Here is a 24323-nt window from a genome sequence, read left to right as displayed (position 1 = left end):
CTGCAGCTTCTGAGAGACTAATTCTGTCCGGTAACATCTTAGCCAGTGATGTTATCCTGTCAACAGGTAAAATTTCCATTAGCAGAGGATGCATGAGTTTTACATATGTATATTGAAACCTTTATTTTATGTTAGTTGCTGAGAAAAAAGCTATTGATTTGTTAAGTAACAGAAATACCTACGATAACAAATGAAGATCTGAAAAGGTAAGAGATGTTTCAATCTTTTATTAAACACCAAGCTCCCAGACTTCTCAGCAGCAACTTACTGCACACAAACAAAACTCGACTGGCTTCACAACAGGAGCTGTGAACACCAGCATCCCCCACCCTGGACTGTTTTAAAGATTTACAAAACAAATGTTAACAGCCATTACGCTTTAATTAAAGACTAGCGTAAACACTGTGTGTTTTTGTAAACTCGAATGTATCAAATACATATTTTGTTTAAAAAAAAAAAAAGTAACAATGATACAAAATGACTGCGTTAAAAGCAGTGTTTTAAAAGAAAATTAACCAAATTCCCTACCAGCTCCAAACACTATATCCTACAACATGGTTACTCCTTCAGGAACAGTCCTACTCCACTTGGAGCATCAAAAATAAAAATAAAAAGTTTGCTTCAGACACCAGAAAAAAACCTTTAAAAAACAGGAAGCATTTCCTCCTTCGCTGCCGGCTGGCTGGCTCGCTCTTCACATGTCCATTTCGAACTGGTCACTTTCGTCAGCTAGAAAAAAAAAAAAAGAAACCAAGTTAGTGCTTCGAAGAGTGATGCACTGTCCCTCTTAGCATCCTTAAATACAAGAAACACAATCCCACTGGGGTCTCAGGCAGGGTGATGCACTGTCCCTCTTAGCATCCTTAACCCTTTGCGGTCCTATGTTGGACCAGGTCCGACATTACAATTTTACCTTTCCAGTTCCATGTTGGACCCTGTCCAAGCGCTGGTCTCTAGTCGTTTTTTCTCCGGAAAAAAACTGAGAAAACCTTTCAATGGCCGAGTGAGACCAATAGGGGCGGATCGGAGCAATACACAGAGGCCCTGCACCACAGACCTAATATGGACATAAAAGAACAAGATAGCTGCTTCCGCATCCAGCGCTCAAATATCAGACATTTGCAGAGCTTTTTGAGATGTTATAGTAATAAAATTCTGACTTAGATCGCATTATTGAGGAGTTTGGTGATAAAACAAGTGATCGGGAGAGGATTTATCAGTATGCACGACTATGAAGAGGTATGTGAAAAATACAGCAAACAAGGGGTGCGGCTTGGCTGGAGATGCAAAGTACTGAGTGTCCTTTTGATATGTAGTGCCTTTTAAACCTGTTTGACTGTGAAAAAAATAACGCTATGGGTTAAATACAAGAAACACACAATCGCACTGCGGTAGGTCTCAAGGTCTCTCAACATCCTCAAATACAAAAAACACACAGCGAAGACAGGGCTGGGATTTAACACGATTAGATCAATATAATAGACAGTGAACAGTTCAGGAGATTCTTCCTCTCTAAAAAGTGATTTGGTTTCCACTGGACCCGCATGCATAGTCAGCATTTATAGCGTGTTTGGAATAAAGTTAGCATGAAGTTCTGATTACTTTTTAGGACACCGATATTCTTGATTCAGTGACTACATTTCATACATGTGAAGGAGTGGTGTGATCTCCTCAATAAGGTTAGATTGCAAGTCCACACCTTTCGTAAGATTTGCGCATATTACCTTTTACAGCGATTAAATTAACTCTTCACATGGACGTATTGTGAAACGCAGCAGTCTGGCTCCAGCCTACATTCTCTGATACGCTTGGGATCTATCTATTTTCAGGAAGGTGCTGAACACTGAAGGCATGTGAAACATAACTGGACAGCCTATGGCAGCTGCACATGGCCCCTGTTGCGATCTGTCTGTCAGGGGTACTCGGGGGCGGATGCACATTAAGCAGCTTTTTACAAACACAAGTTCTGCTTCCACTCTGCAGTCTGGCTTAATGTTATCCTGAACTAAAGCCAAAAGCAAGCATTACCAAAATCATGGTTACTCTCAAACAGATTCTTCACTAGCTCAAACTGTGCACTCTTCTTCCTATTAATTATAACTGCTGTAAACCGTCATATAAAAAAGCTCTATATACAAGGGCTGCTGTGGGCCTGGACACAAAGCCCAGCCACATGCAATGTAAAATAGCATAGCATTATTCGGACTACGCAGGGACATGAATATGTAAAGCAGCATAGAAGACAAGCAAATTCTCTAATGAATAATCATGTCTGTGCAGGAACAGGATCCTGCACTGCTACTGTTGGGCAGTTGAGTTACCTGTTTTAACTGAACAGACACCACTCGCATCGCACTGCATATTGTGCTTGGAGGGTTTGAAACACAACCCCCCCCCTCGTGGACAGAGGACTGGAAAGTCACATGTTGAAAGCTCCGGCCCCTCCTTCCTCTGAGCAAATCAGGTTCTGATAAACAAATGAGAGCAAACTTCCAGGCTGGGGCCCTCCACAGCATGTGACCGGGAGCAGCAGGCAGGCAGGGAGGGAGGGAGGAACACAGAAATTACCCAACTGTGAGGAGTAGTAAAAAGTTCAGTGCTTCAGAGACACTCCTGCAGAATATCTAGCACTCCACCCAGTTACAGGAGAAGTCTTCCAGCAGGAAGTTCACACAGCTTGCATGGAGTTTCTTTGCAGGGCCAGAAGTTCGCAGAGCGCTGTGAAGCTGCCAGCGTTTGAAGGTCTTCTGTCAACACACTGCTGTCAAGAGCCAGTACACTAAAACTCCTTGCTTTTATTTTGGTCTTCTACAGATTCCGGATCCAACAGATCACCAGGTGTAGTCTTAGACATACGAAAAGAAATGTAATAAATTCAACGCCATATGTCTTGAAAATAAGTCTTTCTCATCGTCTTAAACTTTATGCTTTTGAGTGTTTAATAGTTATAAATGGCGTACATACTATACTGCTATTTATGTCAGACTGAGAAACCAGGCCAAGCTGATTTGATGAAGTGCTCCACCTTCCCTTTCTGGAGCGTGTTCCTCTTGTTCAGCGAACAGCTCAATGAGCAGCTCCAAAACACTGAACGTTTTCACAAGGAACAAGCTGGGTCTGTGGGCTCTATAAATGACACCTTTATGAGGCCCTGTACATTATGCCAACATTCAGAGAACAGACATGGGGCTATAAACCACATCCCTGCGCCTGACAATTTGGCTCCTCGATGCTGGCTAACGCAGGAGCAACAGTGGAGTTCGTCACTCAGCTGGCCCTGCATTGCAAAACTCGCAAGTCGCTTTGAAAATTCTACCAAGCATACAAACAAGGCTTCCATTGTCTCAACACACGACCATGACTGCCAGTCCCTTCAGTAAGTCTGTGGAGGAAATGTATAGTGAAGTCTGTCCATCGCTAAGGAGGCTGTGTGCAGTCTTGGATATTAAACGACCTGCCAATCAAGTGGCTATTACCACATCTAGAAATCACATAGATACTTCTAGCAAAAATGTCTGTCACTGAATAAAAAATGTAGCACTACTGACTAACAGTTATGGATGCCATTATCAAATCTGTACATTTTTATGCTACCCGGTATTTAACAAAACTGAAGCAGATTTCCCTGTCTGACCTGCAGCCCCCACCAACCTCCTCACAACCTCCCCATCTGTGTCTGACCCACACCCTCAGACCCCGCCTGTGTGTGACCTGCACCTTGCACCCTGCCCCCTCATACCCCACCTGTGTGTGACCTGCATCTTGCAACCTGCCCCGACACCCTGCATGTGTGCGACCTGCCCCCTCACGCCCCGCCTGTGTGACCTGCACCCTACCCCTTCACACCCAGCCTGTGTGTGACCTGCGACCTGCACCCTGCCCCCTCACACCCAGTCTGTGTCTTACCTGGCAGGTCGTTGTCAGGCTCCTCCTCTTTCAGCTCCTCCAGCTTGGACAGGCGGGGATGCTGCGGCACAGTCACCCCCGGGATCTGTGGCAGGCAGCAGGGGGGAGTCCGAGCGAGCGGAGAGTTCCGGCACTCCAGGAGAAACTTGCGCTCGTAAATGATCCTGGTCCCTGAAAAATAACAGTGGGGAGTGAAAAACATTCCCAAGTAGAACTAGTGAGGTTAAGTACACGAAGAATGATTCTAGGAATAGGCTCTGTTCGGGGAAGAGAACACACACAATCACTTATCACAAATGTACTTTAATGAGGACTACTGGATATCACTTGGGCTCGGTAGACTAGGAAAAGGTTTAGCAACTTTTTTGGCAAAAGTAAAATACTGTTAGTGTTACAGAAACCTGAAAGCAATTGGGCTGCTTAATTCTCTGAAGTATCTTGTGCAAGACACTTGTCTGCATCCACATCTTCTCCTGGGCATGCTGATAGTTTTGCAACAGGAACTCGATGTTCCCTTCACGTACATACAGTAAGCTGAAAAACACATCAGAATAAATGTGCAGGCCGCTCAATGACCTTGCTCGAATGGCCTCATTGTGAATAGCTGATGAATTCAAAAGACAAAGCTACTGAAACACACTCAAGCACAATTACAAAGCACAGGCCCACTTAGCTAAACTTCCTGTGTATGGAAGCAATGTTGCCATTAATCCATTAATAATCAGGAGAACTAATTGTGAACTGGTTGTGTTTTTCAGCATCATATTACAATGTGATTTGAAGTCAGACATCCCAGGTGGTGATGACCAGTTTCAGTCACAAGCTATTTCATCAGGCTGGTATATATCCCCATAGCAGTCGAAGCGGTCTTCTTTCACAGTGGAATGTGTTTGCCGTTCCCTGCATTCGTAAACATAGCACAAATGTGGAAGCACAATCCAAATCACAAGAGACATTCAATGCAAAGGCACGCGTCTGCATTTTTACTGTACCACTGGCACCTCACATGCTAAACAGTAAAGGGCCTGACAGAACAACATGTTGCGCAACTGCACCCTGCCATCAGAACAAAGTGAGGGAATGTGCTGGCAGTGTAAGCAGTCCGATAAGCCAGGGAACACACAGGACACAATGGCACTCACTGCTCTTGTTCACTGTTTGTTCGTGCAGCAACGCACAGGACTGTCACACTTCTTGTTTTGAGGTGCTGAAGATAGAAGTGTTCCATTGAAAAACAGACTGAATCCTGTGTGGCATTCCTTATAAAACGTTACAAATGCAACATTTTATTTGGTTGACATTTAGTTTTGCTTCCTTGAGCTGCTGCCAAGCTTAGATAAATTTGACCTGTGAGCATAGTGTGGGAAACAATCTTTAGAGGATCGAAACGAACAGGTGGTTTATGGGCTATCTTCGTACATGTGATCGAAGCTGTTGATCACATAATGAACCATATATATGTTATGAGAAGTGTCAGAAAGTCTTGTCAGTAAATGTCAACTAAGGTGGTAAAGATTTAGATTTAGGTGGTAAATCTCTGCAATTACGAAGAAATAGATTGCTTTGCAGACATTTACCAGTTAATCTTACGATTTACTTATTTGTAAATACAGGCATGTCAAAGAATTTATTTATTCCTGCATATAAATTGTCAATTAACAAAATAATCAATGTCGAACAATATATTTATCTGGCTATTTCACTTGGCTATTCTTGAGATTTACCGGTAATAAGAACATAAGAAAGTTTACAAACGAGAGGAGGCCATTCGGCCCATCTTGCTCGTTTGGTTGTTAGTAGCTTATTGACCCCAAAATATCATCAAGCAGCTTCTTGAAGGATCCCAGGGTGTCAGCTTCAACAACATTACTGGGGAGTTGATTCCAGACCCTCACAATTCTCTGTGTAAAAAAGTGCCTCCTATTTTCTGTTCTGAATGCCTCTTTGTCTAATCTCCATTTGTGACCCCTGGTCCTTGTTTCTTTTTTCAGGCTGAAAAAGTCCCTTGGGTCGACACTGTCAATACCTTTTAGAATTTTGAATGCTTGAATTAGGTCGCCACATAGTCTTCTTTGTTCAAGACTGAACAGATTTAATTCTTTTAGCCTGTCTGCATATGACATGCCTTTTAAGCTCGGAATAATTCTGGTCGCTCTTCTTTGCACTCTTTCTAGAGCAGCAATATCTTTTTTATAGCGAGGTGACCAGAACTGCACATAATATTCAAGATGAGGTCTTACTAGTGCATTGTACAGTTTTAACATTACTTCCCTTGATTTAAATTCAACACTTTTCACAATGTATCCGAGCATCTTGTTAGCCTTTTTTATAGCTTCCCCACATTGTCTAGATGAAGACATTTCTGAGTCAACAAAAACTCCTAGGTCTTTTTCATAGATTCCTTCTCCAATTTCAGTATCTCCCATATGATATTTATAATGTACATTTTTATTTCCTGCGTGCAGTACCTTACACTTTTCTTTATTAAATGTCATTTGCCATGTGTCTGCCCAGTTCTGAATCTTGTCTAGATCATTTTGAATGACCTTTGCTGCTGCAACAGTGTTTGCCACTCCTCCTACTTTTGTGTCGTCTGCAAATTTAACAAGTTTGCTTACTATACCAGAATCTAAATCATTAATGTAGATTAGGAATAGCAGAGGACCTAATACTGATCCCTGTGGTACACCGCTGGTTACCACACTCCATTCTGAGGTTTTTCCTCTAATCAGTACTTTCTGTTTTCTACATGTTAACCACTCCCTAATCCATGTACATGCGTTTCCTTGAATCCCAACTGCGTTCAGTTTGAGAATTAATCTTTTGTGCGGGACTTTGTCAAAAGCTTTCTGGAAATCTAAATAAACCATGTCATATGCTTTGCAATTATCCATTATCGATGTTGCATCCTCAAAAAAATCAAGCAAGTTAGTTAGACACGATCTCCCTTTCCTAAAACCATGTTGACTGTCTCCCAGGACCCTGTTACCATATAGGTAATTTTCCATTTTGGATCTTATAGTTTCCATAAGTTTGCATATAATAGAAGTCAGGCTTACTGGTCTGTAGTTACCTGGTTCAGTTTTGTTTCCCTTTTTGTGCAATTTTCCAGTCTGTCGGTACCACCCCTGTGTCAAGAGACTGCTGCATGATCTTGGTTAGCGGTTTGTAAATTACTTCTTTCATTTCTTTGAGTACTACTGGGAGGATCTCATCCGGCCCAGGGGATTTGTTTATTTTAAGAGCTCCTAGTCCCTTTAACACTTCTGCCTCAGTTATGCTAAAGTTATTTAAAACTGGATAGGAACTGGATGACATGTGGGGCATGTTGTCAGTATCTTCCTTTGTAAAAACTTGTGAAAAGTAATCATTTAATATATTTGCTTTTTTTTTTTCTTCATCTACGATTTTGCCATTTGTATCTCTTAAACATTTAATCTCCTCTTTGAATGTTCTCTTGCTGTTGTAATATTGGAAAAACATTTTGGAATTGGTTTTAGCTCCCTTAGCAATGTTCATTTCTATTTCTCTCTTGGCCTTTCTAACTTCCTTTTTGACTTGCGTTTGCAGTTCTGTGTACTCTTTCTGCGTACTTTCTTTTTGGTCCTTTTTTATTGCTCTGTAAAGTGCCTTTTTTCGCTGAATATTTTTTTTAATTGATGTATTAAACTATTTTGGCAATTTAGTTATACATTTTGATTTGTCTACTTTAGGGATATAATTGTTTTGCGCCTCTAGTACTACATTTTTGAAGAACAACCATCCTTCTTCTGTGGGTGTTTTCTCTATTTTACTCCAATCTACTTCTGTTAATCTTTGTTTCATACCTTCATAGTTTGCTTTTCCAAAATTGTAAACCTTAGCTTTGGTCATTACTTTTTGTAATTGTCTGATGTAAAGCGTTATTAAGTTTACTTCTGAATTTTACCAGTAAATCTTTTTACTGTAACATATACACTCTACAGAAGAATATTCAAAACTCCACGCGTACCAATGTTTTTCACAGAATTCCAGATTTTCTCTGAAACGGTCTCACTTGGCGGGGACGGCATGTCTCCCGCGATGGCTGGAAACAGGTGTGGCTGAACGGGACTTGTTCCAAGAAACAAGAGCCTCCAGTATGTTCCACTCCCAGTGGCTTGGAGCCAGGGCCAGTCTGCATGTGCTCATGTTTTCTATAGTTGCAGCAAACCACAAGATAACAGCTTAAGGGTTCGTGGTGCGGGGGCCTACTCGTTGGACTCTGGCTAGGAGGGGGAATGATGGACGTCCCCTAGGTCCTGCACACAATCAAGAACGAGCAGCATTGTGTTAAGGTCTGGTCGCTTGCAATGCTGTACAAGGAAACTCGCAAGGACCTTGCCTGCACCAGAGTCAACAATAAAAGAACTGTGTATGTTATTTTTTTATATATATATATTTTAAGGTGAACCAGCATCCACAGGGAGCTAAACTGAGACCTCCAAACTGATTTCACATGTAACCCGTGGGAGATTGAAATCCAGCCCCACAGAGGTGAAGTTCATTATTTTCTAGTGAAGTAGCCCCTGTGACCTCACCCATATCAGATACTTCTGAGAACGACAGAAATAAGATGGTCGGGTCAACTGAATGGGGTGGATGGCATTTTACATATTTCATAGACAAAAATACACTGAAGTCTCAAATGCAAGGTTAGAAGTTTGATTTTCAACGTATGTGCCTTATTTGAATGATATTCAGATCCTACAATGCTTATGGTGAAGAGAGCCCAGTGTACAGCTATTACAGTGAGGCAGAAAAGGGAAATGCCTCCCTCCCTCCAGCCTGTTCATAGTAAAGAACTGCTCCCTCCCTCCCTCCAGCCTGTTCACAGTACATACCTCCTCCCTCCCTCCAGCCTGTTCACAGTACAGACCTGCTCCCTGCCTCCAGCCTGTTCACAGTAAAGACCTCCTCCCTCCCTCCAGCCTGTTCACAGTACAGACCTCCTCCCTCCCTCCAGCCTGTTCACAGTACAGACCTCCTCCCTCCCTCCAGCCTGTTCACAGTACAGACCTGCTCCCTCCCTCCCTCCAGCCTGTTCACAGTACAGACCTGCTCCCTCCCTCCCTCCAGCCTGTTCACAGTACATAACTCCTCCCTCCCACCCTCCAGCCTGTTCACTGTAGACCTGCTCCCTCCCTCCCTAAAGCCTGTTCACAGTACAGACCTCCTCCCTCCAGCCTGTTCACAGTACAGACCTGCTACCTCCCTCCAGCCTGTTCACAGTACAGACCTCCTCCCTGTCTCCAGCCTGTTCACAGTACAGACCTCCTCCCTCCCTCCAGCCTGTTCACAATACAGACCTGCTCTCTCCCTCCCTCCAGCCTGTTCACAATACAGACCTGCTCCTCCCTCCCTCCAGCCTGTTCACAGTACAGACCTCCTCCCCTCCAGCCTGTTCACAGTACAGACCTCCTCCCTCCCTCCAACCTGTTCACAGTACAGACCTCCTCCCTCCCTCCAACCTGTTCACAGTACAGACCTCCTCCCTCCCTCCAGCCTGTTCACAGTACAGACCTGCCTCCCTCCCTCCAGCCTGTTCACAGTACAGACCTGCTCCCTCCCTCCCTCCAGCCTGTTCACAGTACAGACCTCCTCCCTCCCTCCAGCCTGTTCACAGTACAGACCTGCTCCCTCCCTCCCTCCAGCCTGTTCACAGTACATCTCCCTCCCTCCCTCCAGCCTGTTCACAGTACAGACCTGCTCCCTCCCTCCCTCCAGCCTGTTCACAGTACAGACCTCCTCCCTCCAGCCTGTTCACAGTACAGACCTCCTCCCTCCCTCCAGCCTGTTCACAGTACAGACCTCCTCCCTCCAGCCTGTTCACAGTACAGACCTCCTCCCTCCCTCCAGCCTGTTCACAGTACAGACCTCCTCCCTCCCTCCAGCCTGTTCACAGTACAGACCTGCTCCCTCCCTCCCTCCAGCCTGTTCACAGTACAGACCTGCTCCCTCCCTCCCTCCAGCCTGTTCACAGTACAGACCTCCTCCCTCCCTCCCTCCAGCCTGTTCACAGTACAGACCTGCCTCCCTCCCCTGTTCACAGTACAGACCTGTTCCCTCCAGCCTGTTCACAGTACAGACCTGCTCTCCCTCCAGCCTGTTCACAGTACAGACCTCCTCCCTCCCTCCAGCCTGTTCACAGTACAGACCTCCTCCCTCCCTCCAGCCTGTTCACAGTACAGACCTGCTCCCTCCCTCCCTCCAGCCTGTTCACAGTACAGACCTGCTCTCTCCCTCCCTCCAGCCTGTTCACAGTACAGACCTGCTCCCTCCCTCCCTCCAGCCTGTTCACAGTACAGACCTGCTCCCTCCCTCCCTCCAGCCTGTTCACAGTACAGACCTCCTCCCTCCCTCCAGCCTGTTCACAGTACAGACCTCCTCCCTCCAGCCTGTTCACAGTACAGACCTCCTCCCTCCCTCCAGCCTGTTCACAGTACAGACCTGCTCCCTCCCTCCCTCCAGCCTGTTTCAGAGCCGATGCATGTTCCGTCCCTCCTCCCTGTTCCCAGCAGTACAGAGTGTCAGTCACTGCTCACGTGCCCAGGACTCACTTCCAGCCGTTAAGCATGTCATTCACAGTACCATGGGGAGGGAGGTCGGACAACCAGTACAGACCTGCTCCCTCTCCACTCCATCCCTCCATGCGATGTTCACAGTAGTACAGACTGGCTCCCCTCCCTCCCTCCTTTGGTGTTACGGTTTCACAAACCGACCTGCTGGCTCCCAGTCCCTCCACGCCTGGCCCGTGTTCACTTTGTACATCGAGGGAGACCTGCTCCCTCCCTCCCTCATTCTGTTCAGGGTACAGACCTGGGGGTACGGACTCCCTCATGTTTCACAGTACATAACCTGCTCCCTCCCCATGTTCACAGTACAGACCTCCTCCCTCCCTCCCTCCAGCCTGTTCACAGTACAGACCTCCTCCCTCTCCAGCCTGTTCACAGTACAGACCTGCTCCCTCCCTCCTGCCTGTTCACAGTACAGACCTGCTCTCCCTCCCTCCAGCCTGTTCACAATACAGACCTGCTCTCTCCCTCCCTCCAGCCTGTTCACAGTACAGACCTGCTCCCTCCCTCCCTCCAGCCTGTTCACAGTACAGACCTCCTCCCTCCCACCCTCCAGCCTGTTCACAGTACAGACCTCCTCCCTGTCTCCAGCCTGTTCACAGTACAGACCTCCTCCCTCCCTCCAGCCTGTTCACAGTACATACCTGCTCCCTCCCTCCAGCCTGTTCACATTACAGACCTGCTCCCTCCCTCCAGCCTGTTCACACTACAGACCTGCTCCCTCCCTCCCTCCAGCCTGTTCACAGTACAGACCTGCTCCCTCCCACCCTCCAGCCTGTTCACAGTATAGACCTGCTCCCTCCCTCCAGCCTGTTCACAGTAGAGACCTGCTGCCTCCCTCCAGCCTGTTTGTTGGAAAACATGGATTGAGAATTGATTAGCAGTTTGCTACGCACGTGGACCAGCAGAGCTATACTGGTGTTCTTTTCTGATAAGAGACTAAAATTGCAGATAGCAGACTGTTTGGTTCAAACTGCATGTACTGCTAACAATTGAGAGAGACGTTGCGTCTACAAGCTTCTTGCCCAACATTGACTGCAAGCTAATGAGATAACAATGCTGTGGACCAGAAGGACCCAGACTTCAGAGAGATCGAAAGAGATAATGCCACTGGGATCAAAGGGTCCCAAGAAGATAAAAGCCAGATGTATGGGCCTTTTGGTCACCATACTTTTTTTTTTTTTTTTCCCCAAATACCGGGGGTTGATACTTGACTATGGAGAAACCTTTTTTGCCAGCCTGTATCCCCTGCAGGGAACCAGGACGAAGCGGACAGAAGGATACTGTTTCTACTATTGGCTCAGACGGTGTGGAGAATCTTTGAATCAAGACTTCAGATCGAACATATAACCATGTACATTGGTGAGTAGTTACTGTTTTTTTGTTTTATATTCAGATTTTAGAATGTAGAGAGAATCAAGAGTAAAGTATTAAAGAGGACTTTTGACTACTTGATAATTCATGTACATTGAGGACACAATTAGTTAAGACTGCTTAACTAAAAGTGTATTGACTATTAGGACTTTATGTATGAAAGAGGACCTCTGGAATCCTAAAAAAAGTCACAAGTAAATCGTGTAGTGTTATGACGTGCCAGTAGTCTATTGGACTAGTTACACGGACTTGTATTGCTCAACAGGTACGGGCATACTCAGATTTAAGTTTTATGTTTGTTTTTAAGAAGATTTGTTACACTTGTTTTGTCTGTTTTTACTGTTTGGTTTATAAGTCACGACAAGGAGGCAATAGGATAAGCCTCTTATTTAAAACTGTCCACACTAGGTGGTACAAATAAGGAACAATCATACAATAAGTTCCAGTTAAGCCCAACAGCACATACAAAAGTGTCAATTAAATGTGCAACAAACCCAAATAAAATTTTATGCTTCCTTAAGCATAGATTTAAAACACAAAACTAAAAAGTGTTGTTGGGTTTTTTTTGTTAGTTTTGTTAGTCTGATCAACTCCAAATATGTTCAAAAATAATCGTGACGGTCATCGAATGGATGACTGGAGAATCTGGAGTATAGACTATATTTTTAACATGGCAAGGAGGGACCCTATACAAGAGACAGTAATGAACCAGTCAATACTATAGGGCAGGAATGTGTGCCTCGGAATGGAAAAGAAAAGCATAAGAAAGTGAAACAGGCTAATTGCATAAGAGCAATGAGGCAAACTATTGAAGAATTGAAAACAAGATATGATTTTACAAGGGAAAATTGTAAGAAAATGAAGGTTAAGCGATTAGAATCAGTTACAAGTGCTTCCACGTTTGAAAGGTGATTGACTGCCACACAACAGATACATTGTACAAAAGTTGAGGGAGGTACGTAAAAAAGCATGTGAACAATGACAGAATAATAAGGTTTTGCAGCGCAGAATTGCAGCATTGGGAATGGTTGCCAATGAGCAAGAAACAGATAGTGAGGATAGCGATGGTCCTGAGGACTGGGATCCTAGACAAGAGAGTGAAGAGGTGGAGGACAGATGAGTTTGAGGACTTTGCTATAGCACCTGAGGAGGTTCAGTATCACGAGGAAGGCGCTAGAGGGGACTATATGTCCAGTATTGCAGAAAATGTTAAATCAAGGAGGCTCAATACTGAAAGAACAGAACCAAAAGGGAGAGTACATTTTGCAGGCAAATATGTCAAAACAGCTCCTGTAATGACTCGTAGGATACGCACAACTGGTACTTTGGACCAGCAAACTGGAATAACTACATATGATTATGCTGATGAACAGGTCAATAGGGATTTGACATTGTCAGAATTGGCTTTGATGAAAGAACAGTTGCCCAAATGGGATGGCAATACAGATCCTACACCTTTGTGTGAAAAACTGCGTGGTATACAACATACGTTTAATCTCACCGACAGGGATTGTTGCAGAATCCCAAGTTCAGTATTACCAGTTGAAGTGATTGCACCAACTGAATTTACACCACCAGGTGCTAACCCATAATATCCAGGACATGATGAGAGAGTTAGATTAATGTGTGTGGCTGCTAATTATCGTCATGCACCAGATCTCAGTAAGGTTCTTGATGCTGTTCCCAAAGAGAGACAACATCCTACTGACTTAATTTGAAGTTTTGTGCAAATATATAATACCCACAGAGAGAGAGCTGCAGCAAGAGTTGCGATTACAGATGATAACATCAAGTTTTGGTAGTTGGTAATCAACAAATATAAAGACTTGGTCTCTCCTACATGCAAGCATCTATTGATACAGTACAGCAGGGTACTGTCAGTAGACCCTGTTCCACAAGGTACAGGGCAAGGCATACATGATTGTTTAAGAGACTGGAATGAGTCTGAAACAGATAAAGCACCAATAGAGAAAAAGGAAATCGCTATGATTGTTACTAACGAGGGTGGTGTTAAGTCAGGCTGTTTTAATTGTGGTAAGCAGGGTCATATGTCAAAGGAATGTAAAATGTCTAAAATGTGCGTAAACTGCAAACGCGCTGTACATACAAAGAATCAATGCTGGGCTAGAGGGGGAGGTGCTGAGTGGCAGGGTCCACAACAAAAGCAACGGGCTGTAAATAGCTCGAGATTACCTACTGCACCTACACTCTTTTATGAGGAACTGAGACAATTGTTACAGACCTTCTCAAATCAGGTAGGAAACAATGGCCAATATAACCCTTCCCACAACCCACAGGAACCCCCACCTTCACTGGCCCTATGAAGGGGTCAGGCCTCTATTGCAGCAGTGAGTTATATTACTGCTGACAAGGAAGGCCGCCCATATGTGAAAGTTTTGGCTGGAGGCCGTCAAGACACATTTCTGATAGACTCAGGGGCTGCTTGCTCCCTCACTTACCACACAGACCTACCATCCAGCGGGAGGACTATTCAGCTCCAAGTACATTGCAATTGGGTACTATTAAAATTTGATTTACCATTAAGTATGGTCAGTACACATGAAGGTTGTATTTTGGGTGCTGACGGGATTGCCAGCGCTCGATCAATTATTGATCGTTCTAATCATTTGATTTGGCAAGGGGCAAGAGATCCCCAGGGCATCAAGATGCCAATCATGATTTCAGATAGGCATTCAGTGTTTACTGTGAAGGGTACAGAAGATTATGATGTTGTGAAGTTACTACATACTAGTGACAGCCGGCTGGCTGAGATTCTGTTGCATCACAGTAAAGTGTGGGCACAGCACAAGCATGATTGTGGTAATGTTAAAGGTATGGTAGTAGCTGTGAATAGCATTGATCCCCCTCCACAGAAACAATATCCCTATCCAAGGGAAGCAGAAGCTGCACTTAGTCAGACAATTGACTAATTGTTAAGACAGATAGTAATACGTGAGTGTGTCTCTACTGTAAACTCACCTGTATGGCCTGTAAAGAAACCAGACGGTTCATGGCGTTTAACTATTGATTACAGGCAGATTAACAAAAACACCCCCAGTGCTACAACATTGGTATCCACCACACCAGACATGATGTCACAGTTGAAAGGAAGAGGCAATTTACTTGGGCTGTGTTCCCGCAAGGGTATAGTAATAATCCTACGCCATTTCATCAATGCATGGCTAACATTTTGCAAAGTTGTTCTCAAACAGATAACATCATCCAGTATGTGGACGACATCTACAAACGGATACCAGGGAGGAGCATTATGGGCTCCTTGATGAGGTTCTCACTTTGTTGGAGGAGGCCGGCATGAACCTGAACCAGAAAAAGGCTGCATTATTAAAATCATCTGTTTGTTTCTTAGGAGTACAGGTGGAAGCTGGAGGACGTATACCTGACCCAGAAAAGATTAAGTTGATTCAAAATCTGCCCCGCCCACACACAGTTATAGCCTTACGATCACTTTTAGGTACAATAGGCTTCTGTAGGGACTTTATAGAGGGTTACAGTGAGAAAGCTGCACCTCTATATGAACATCTAAAGGGAAACCCAGGTAAGGAAGACACACTTACCTGGAACAGTGCATCACAGAATGCTTTCATGACACTCAAGACGTCACTAACACAGGCCCCAGCTCTGCATAGTCCAGACACCACACTTCCCTTCATCATTGAGGCAGCTACATCAGACACTAGTTTGTCAGCAGTATTCATGCAGGAAGTGCATGGTAAGTGTAAACCTGTGGGGTACTTCTCACGTATGCTTACACTGGTAGAAAGATCGTATGATCAATGTACAAAACAAATTTTGGCAGTACATTGGATTGTGACGCACACTGAATACATTTGTCAGTTTGGGAAAATAATAGTACATACACCATACATCCCAGTCGCTCTGCTCATTAGAGGGCAGGTGAAGGGAGCGTCAGCCCAACGATGGGGCAGATGAATTACTGAACTTGCATCTAAAAACATCACAGTTAATCACTCTGCATCCTACACACTTGCTAACATGCTCACCTATAAAGGGGAGGCTCATGAATGTACGACACGACAGTTGGAGGCAAAGGCTGGTCCTTTTGCGACAGTCCCGCTTGCTGACTGTCTGTATATGTCGATGGCTCTCGCTTTTACGACAATGACCTGTATCACACAGGTGCAGCATGTTGGGCTCCAGCTATTGGAAAGGAGGTACTGAAAGTGTAAACCCACAGACTCTGCACAAAAAGCAGAAGTGATAGCTGTACTAGCTGCACTAGGAGTTCACAGGAAGGCTTACTATCTATTCAGATAGCGCATTTGTTTGCAATTCCCTTACAGAGTACTTGCTGGTGTGGCAGAAACAGGGTTTTTGTACAGCCGAAGGTAAACCACTAGCACATTACGCACAGCTCTTGCAGATCTGGGATCTGGCCTATGAGCGTACACCAGGCACACTAGCCATTTGTAAAGTCAAATCACATCAACCAGAAGGCAGCACAGTACAGGGAGATGCAAATACTGTAGACACGCTAGCCAAGAAGGCAGCCATTGATGGGATCCCATGGGATTCCTCAACTGATCCTGTTCATGTATCACCTGTCACCACGGTACCAGATTTGACCTACCATATTAGGTTTGAAAAAGGCACAGGCACTCTATTCTAAACTGGTTGAGGTCATGGACGCCATTACCGCACACAGCAGACACTTCCGCAGCCTTACCATAAATACAAGGACACATTGTTGGTATTCGAAGGAACATTGTATCATACCACACCCCAGCTTGCCTGGGTGACACCTCACTGTTTACGCAAGGATCTAGTCATCTACATGCATCAAGTGAGTGGTCATGCAGCATCACAAAAAGTGTTAGACCTCTTACAGGGATGCTACAGGTGGCCAGACATGAAAGCAGATATAGATCATCACCTTGCGCTGTATTTAAAATGCACACAAATGAATCCAGCTCCCACACGGCGCAAGGTCCCAATGGGTACCTCACATTGGAACGATGGGCCCTGGGAATCTATTCAAATTGATCACACAGGACCATTACCTACAGCCAAAGGAGGATATAGATATACCCTAGTGATAGTTGACATGTTTACACGCTGGGTGGAGGCATTTCCTGCACGTCGATGCAGTGCTCTTACGACAGCCAGGATTCTATGGGAACAGGTCTTCACTAGACGGGGCTTCCCTAAGAGACTGGAAAGTGATCGTGGAACCGCATTTACGTACGAGGTAATGGCCTGCCTATGTAAAATGTTAGGTGTAGAACAACACTTCCACATTCCTTACCACCCGGAGGCTAGTGGTGTGGTTGAACGGATGAATCGCACATTGAAAGATGGTCTCAAGAAGACTGTATTAAAAGCAACTACTGATCTAGGTAGATCTACACCTGACTGGGTTGCAGCTTTGCCCGGAGTGCTAATGGTAATTAGAGCAACTTCAGTGCGAACAACAGGATATCCCCCATTTGAGCTAATGACAGGAAGGACAATGCGGGTGGCACACCCCACAGGGGTCCCAATCCCTATTACGAGCAAGGTTACTAATGACCAATTCCTTCAACAGGTACAATTAGCTCTCCAAAACAAACCTCTGGATGCTGCTAACCAGATGGGGGCAGCACATCAATACACAGTTCAGTCCTCTCAACCCCCATATAGGATCTCCTTTCAAATTGGAGACCAGGTCATGCTAAAAAACTTTAAAAGGCGGGGCCTGGGAGGCTAATTGGGAAGGTCCATATCAGGTTATGGACAAGTTGGGTGAAACCAACCTGAAATTGGCAATACAGAAACGTGGCAGACCAATACAATATTTTTGGTTCCACGGTGACCAGTGTAAGCCATATCAGAAAAAGGTAACTGAGCCTACACAAACTGCATAAGAATATACACTAAACCTGGTCTTTTGTGTCCCCACAGGTGAATTATGAAATACCAACTAACAACCTTGATTGGCATATTCACTCTGCTCGCTGAAGCACGATGGGACCCACCAACGACATTGGTGACAGAGACACAGTGTATAAAGAAAGGACAGTATGTGCAGTTACAATTTCAAGATAGCCTGGGGCTCCAGCCATGGAAAAAGGACGGTAAAATGTTTGGTCATGATAAGGTATGGAAAATATCTGGTAATAATCAAGTGCCAGAGCCCAGATATGTCCAAAAAGGAGGGTACATAATACTACAATGTCCAGGGGTCAGATTTGGAAATATTTCATTACGCCAGTATAATTATGAGGAATGGACATTAACGAAAGTTAGAGAAATGCACCTACTCGATTACGAACTATGATGATTCAAAGGGAGGTGTCTGGGAATTTAAAGTTTTTTTTTGTAGCTGGTGATGCACCACATGATAGGGTTTGCAGATATAAAGTAAAAACCTGGTCTGATAATGATGCCCAAAGGTTTCTGTGGTCTAAGAACCACGAGAGACGGTATGAATCTATTATATGTGATCCTCCACAAGAATGGGAAAACGGACAATTAATGGCTGGACACCCAAAAAGATATTTTAAAAAAATCAGACATACAGGAAGTTGACACAATATATCAGTACCAATATCCAAATCAAATTAGTAATATTTCAGTTCATAGTCATAACTGTTCATACAAATCACTCAAATATAACATTAACATCATGCAAGGAGGACAAACCCAAAGTATGTCCCCCTTTGCACCCCCTATCGGGAAGGTATCATTCTTGGACCAGAACGAAAAACTGTTTTGGATAATGTGAATATAGTATTATCATATGTGATGTATAATTTCACAAATCTAACTGTTATGTTTGAACAGCATTGCAAGTAACATACCAATATCCAGAATTGGCTTCAAAGGGAAATAGGTAGTACAACAAAAGATTACAAAGAGCGAATAGCCGAACAAATGTATGAAGGTAATGAGAAACGTAGGAAGAGGGGGCTTTTTGATGAAATAGCAGGCTGGTTTGGTGCAGGAAATTCTGTTGCAAACAGCTGGGATATTTATCAAATGTCAAGAGGGCAAACTTGGATAGCAAGTACTGTTGGAGAAAGAATGGAAAGATTGGGGAATGGACAAATGTATGTAAATCAAGGGATTAGACTCCAGGGCACAGCTACATACGAGCTAATGGAGGTAACAGAGGGAGCCTTGCGCAATTTGACCAAAGCGATAGATTGTAGAATATTTGCGGGTGACTTTTTATAAACAATGAAGGAAGAAATAATGGACATTAGGCTAGGAGTGTACCTAGACATGCACAGGAGGAACTCAGGTTGAGGTTGGCAATGTTCCATCCTGATCAGACTGACCTCCTGGGAGCTAGTTTAGTGTGGCCAAAGGAGAATGGCAAGGAACCACCTGGTCATATAGGGTTCTATCTCTCAATACCATACATGGATCCTCATAACCAGTATAAAGACAGTTTGAAGATTAGACCGATAGGAGTACTACACAATGAGACAGTGGTAGTTTGGAAAAAGGCTACATGGAAAGTTCAACGAGGGAACTGGAGTGGTGTGGTGCATGAAGCATGCTGTTATGAAACAAATAGTCATGTAGTTTGCCGGTGTCCTGCAATCACTGGAATCAATAGAAATATAAACACTGAATTAGAGGTACATCCACTAGAGGGGTGGAAAAAAGCAGTGCAGGTTGGGAAATATCAATGGTGTGTGTTGAGTAACCATACCAATTTTAAGTATGGAGATTTAACTTGTCAGACTTCTCCAGGATTTTGTTTTACTCCAACACATGCAGTTCAGATTGGAGATATATATATATATATATATATATATATATATATATATATATATATATATATATATATATATATATACTGAACCTGAAGCAGAGGAGTTCCAAATTACCGCTTGGTGGGATGACACATATCTAGATTCATATTCGGTCATTTTTTCTCAAATGCACAAATTGGTTAAAATAGCCCTACAAAGAGCGGAAGAGAAGCTGCTCAAAGCTAAGGTCGAAGTTGATTTGGCACAATTAAAAGCCACTGTATTGAAACAATATGGATGGTTAGGGCAGGCCTTAGGGAACACTTTTTGGGATTATACTGTTTTAATAATACTGTTATTAGTAATATTATTGATCCTGTGGAATAGCAATCAGTGTTTTTGGTGGAAAAAACAGCGACAGTTAGAAAGAACCACTGACAGATGGGAAACTGTAAACTTACTGGGAGCCACCATGAATAGGAAATAACTCCTGTGTACAGTGATATTAACTGTATTTACTGTATTTTTCTATGTTTATTTTTCATTTTTTGTATTATTTGTACGTATCTTTGTTTTGTTTTTGCTTATAGCACACTTACATATAGAAACAGCGAAAGCAAGGTAGATACCTACACATAATGGAGAGACTTAGAATGAGAGGAACATGCTTCACTATATCATACAAACACACTACTTGATGTGACTACTCAGAACCAGCGAAGAGGACATCTGAGGACTCGGGATCACGTGAGCAACTTGGTTGTAGCGGGTCACCCCTCTCCATCTTATATTCTAAAAGTAGGGTATGTTGGAAAACATGGATCGAGAATTGATTAGCAGTTTGCTACGCACGTGGACTGGTAGAGCTATACTGGTGTTCTTTTCTGAAAAGAGACTAATATTGCAAATAGCAGACTGTTTGGTTCAAATTGCATGTACTGCTAACAATTGAGAGCGACGTTGCGTCTACAAGCTTCTTGCCCAACACTGACTGCAAGCTAACGAGATAACAATGCTGTGGACCAGAAGGAGCCAGACTCTAAGACTTCAGAGAGATCGAAAGAGATAATGCCACTGGGATCAAAGAGTCTCAAGAAGATAATAAAAGCCAGAAGTATGGACCTTTTGGTCACCAGGGAGCTGAAGAATGGGTCGTCAGAGGTAGTCACACTAGACTACACACACACACACACACACTCACAATTGATTAAATATATGGTGACAGAATAATGTGTTGTACCTTTGCTATTGGTTAAGTGTCAGAGAAAGAAGAGGTGGATCATCTACACAGAAGGGTATTTAATGTCATGCAAACATTGTAATGATGAGTATTTTGTATGTCCTGTACCTGGGACCAGACTCCCTGCATATTTCAGTAAACCTAACAACTGATTGAAGCAAAGGACTCTCTGCATTTTCTTGAATCTACTTACTCACCTAACTTTTTTTAAGTTACATCACTGTTCACAGTACAGACCTGCTCCCTCCAGCCTGTTCACAGTAAAGACCTGCTCCCTCCCTCTCTCCAGCCTGTTCACAGTACAGACCTGCTCCCTCCCTCTCTCCAGCCTGTTCACAGTACAGACCTGCTCCCTCCCTCTAGCCTGTTCACAGTACAGACCAGCTCCCTCCCTCCCTCTCTCCAGCCTGTTCACAGTACAGACCTGCTCTGTCCCTCCTGCCTGTTCACAGTACAGACCTGCTCTGTCCCTCCTGCCTGTTCACAGTACAGACCTGCTCCCTCCCTCCCTCCCTCCAGCCTGTTCACAGTACAGACCTGCTCTCTCCCTCCCTCCCTCCAGCCTGTTCACAGTACAGACCTGCTCTCTCCCTCCCTCCGTCCGTCCGTCCCTCCCTCCAGCCTGTTCACAGTACAGACCTGCTCACTCCCTCCCTCCAGCCAGTTCACAGTACAGAACTGCTACTGCAGGGTCGGGTCAGCCTCCTGCTGCCACTTGATGGCTTTGGTGCATTGCATGAAAATGGAATTGAACTTTCTGGGCACTTGCGCTAAAATTAAAGCAACGCCACCCTGGCAACTGGCAATATGTGAGGAATGCAAAGAATGGAAAGGGAGGATTAAGACTCCAAAATGACAAATGTGAATTGATATTGAAAATACTTTATAGAATAAACCATAAACTGGGCTAGGGCTAACATTTTTTTTTTTAGTTTTCTCCTTCAGTCCTTTGTTTATAGTAAGGGCTTCCTTTTTTTGTTTTTTTATTAATTACATTTTTTGGTGCTGTTTTTTATGCATTTTTTCACTTTTTATACTGTATGTAATTATTGTTTTCGGTTACTTTCCAAAATTCTTGACTGTTTTTTTCTGTCACAATGTATAGTAACTCGATAGTATTTGCACTCTTCAGCCTTCTTTCCTTTGCTGTCGTCCACAATGAAATCTTTATGCTCACAGCCATAGTCTTGGTATTTGTGTTTAGACTTTAATATATACTTTAATCTATATATTTTTCGTACAGTAGTTGATTTTTTAAAAATTTTTTCAAGTCAAACGTGAATTGAGTAACCATTTCCGTTTTTTCTGGTGTTTCTTTGATACACACCGATTATTTTTTTTGTATCGGGTGTTTTCAGTTTTTATCGGTTAAAACATAAAATCAGAAGCCCTCCTTTTAGTACATGATTCGACATTGTAAAAAAATTATTTTGTTGGGAGATGAAGTACTAAGCCAACAAAAACATGAAGTTGCAGTTCCCATTCTAACCACCAGGTTGTGCACTTATCTTTTTCACATAGACATTTCAACACAATACGTGGTTGGTTATACAGTATTGTAATGTGGAGTACAGAAGTTACTGCAAACAGTCAGTCAGCTATTTCCCTAGTTTCCAGAGTAACATCTCATTCTGAACTGAAGATTAAATCAACTAATGTTTATAAGGTTACAGGAAGTTGTGTAGCTTAGAACATTTATAAAAAATCATTTTACCGTGTATATAAAAGGTAACCCAAACTAACTGAACTCACATACAGTAATAAAATAGTTGTAGGGGAAAACGAGGTATACTTTCTTCGTCTTTTTTTAAAACAAGACCAATGCGACCTTGTTGCATATCCGCCATTAATTGGCTTTCACAGAAGGCAAACGTAAACTTACAGCAAAACGTCCACGAATGCAGCACCTCAACACATGCGCACCGAGCAAAAAAAAAAAAAAAAAACTTTTACCAAGTAACTATCAAGTGATTTTATGTTAATGTACTTGTTGCAAACTTCACACGAATCCCCGCCATAAAATAATATTTCGAAGATACGTGTTTGTTTACTTGCGCTGTCTAGGGAGTGTCTTCCTACCTCCTGGCGTAGTGGAGAACAGGGTTCCTCCCGGCGTAGAGCTGTAGCGGTCCGGGAGCTGGGTCCAGTCTTTCACGTGAACAACTCGGGTCGGAATAGGGCAGCTCTTCCTTTGCTGGCAGTTTGCAGACATGCTGGTTATTCAGAGGTCTTCACACACAGAAATAGTTTTATTTTTTCTTTTTACAAAAAAAAAAAAGACTTACTTCTGACATACAACGTATAAACAAAACCTGCGTTACGGTATAGGAGTGTATTGCAGGATCAAGTTATGATATTAAAATGTTTGCAAACCCTTCCAATTTCTTACTATGCTAATCAGCTTCCCTTACTGTTAAATGAACTACCGAGCTACGCTACAGCAGGGCGCGTACACAGACTGCTCTGCAACACCAACAACAACACTGGGCCCCACACAGCGCAAGCCAGTTGGGTTTTGTGGGCGGGCTCCTAAACCGTGTCTCAGCTGCCCCTTAGTGCAGGGTAGAGCGTCCATTCCCGGGGTGGGGGGTAGTATAGGTGGTATAATACTCTTAAAACTTTGCACAAGAAATATTTCACATACTTTGTTATTTAACAGCTGTAATACATTTGTATCAACACATATGTCATTAAAAAATAACATCTTAGAGTTTTATTAAACTTTGTAATCAGTTTTTTTTTTTTTTTCTCTCTTTTGAAGTAGTAGTTTTTGTTTTGTACTGTGGAAACATGAAAGAAAAAAAATCTGATACATATAATTGGAAGTAGACTGTAAACCTTGCACACATCGAAATATTAATGCAAATACCAGAAAAAAACCTATTCAGGTAACCTCTATCTCTGCCATGCAGTGGCTTACAGGGGGAAATAAAGTACTGCAAAGATTTTTTTTTGTTGTTTTTTTTTTGATGGCCTCAATACGCTTCAATAAGCACCACTTTCAATTAGCAAACATGACCCGCCACTCACAACTGCCAAGCGCGCGTTTCAATTTCTGTTTGTGATTGGGCTATTTACTGTCATTCATGAGAGGTTCAACCTTGAACTCTTCTGATTGGATAATGCACACACCTTTACACTTTACAGTACAAACGGACGCGCAACGTGACGGAACACTGAACGAGAGACGTGAAGCTTGGCTTGACAACGGTTGGGGAAAGGAAAAAAAAATAGCAATTTGTTTTGGTCTAAACGGCAGAAAACTGTTGATGAACAAACAGTCTGAAGACAACAAGCTAGCAGCTACCACCAGCAGTCATGCGCCATTCAAACGGTAATTAAATTAGTCAGGATTTGTGAGATTAAATAAAATGGTTTGCTTTGCTTTGAACACAAAATGTTAGTTAACAAAAATGAACAACCATAAGTACAAATTAAATTATATATAGTTATTTTTATTTATTATCATAATGTGAAATTGAAATCTGA

The 24323-nt window shown here is 43.3% G+C and overlaps 1 protein-coding gene across 1 annotated transcript; it reads right to left on the bottom strand.

Annotated features, from left to right (window-relative positions):
* Positions 1-212: 212 nt before the first annotated feature.
* Positions 213-23328, bottom strand: LOC121324183 (eukaryotic translation initiation factor 4E-binding protein 3-like). The gene is made up of 3 exons (XM_041265747.1): positions 22914-23328; positions 3907-4077; positions 213-729 (listed from the first exon to the last, which is right to left on the bottom strand). The coding sequence occupies exons 1-3, from the start codon at positions 23044-23046 to the stop codon at positions 695-697; spliced, it is 339 nt and encodes a 112-aa protein (XP_041121681.1). The 5' UTR covers positions 23047-23328; the 3' UTR covers positions 213-694.
* Between the last annotated feature and the right edge of the window lie 995 nt (positions 23329-24323).

This window comes from Polyodon spathula, chromosome 12, assembly GCF_017654505.1.
Source record: "Polyodon spathula isolate WHYD16114869_AA chromosome 12, ASM1765450v1, whole genome shotgun sequence".
NCBI classification, from domain to species: Eukaryota; Metazoa; Chordata; class Actinopteri; order Acipenseriformes; family Polyodontidae; genus Polyodon; species Polyodon spathula.
The sequence above is the reverse complement of the archived record's forward strand: the minus strand, read 5'-3'. Positions and strand labels throughout refer to the sequence as shown.

What these genes read in the sequence shown, in the direction of transcription:
- LOC121324183 (XM_041265747.1), bottom strand. Translation starts at nt 23,046, where the DNA reads ATGTCTGCAAACTGCCAGCAAAGGAAGAGCTGCCCTATTCCGACCCGA. An exon ending in GTTCTCCACTACGCCAGGAG is followed by an intron (nt 4,078 to 22,913) that starts GTAGGAAGACAC and finishes GTTATTTTTCAG; the next exon opens with GGACCAGGATCATTTACGAG. An exon ending in GCCTGACAACGACCTGCCAG is followed by an intron (nt 730 to 3,906) that starts GTAAGACACAGA and finishes TTTTTTTTCTAG; the next exon opens with CTGACGAAAGTGACCAGTTC.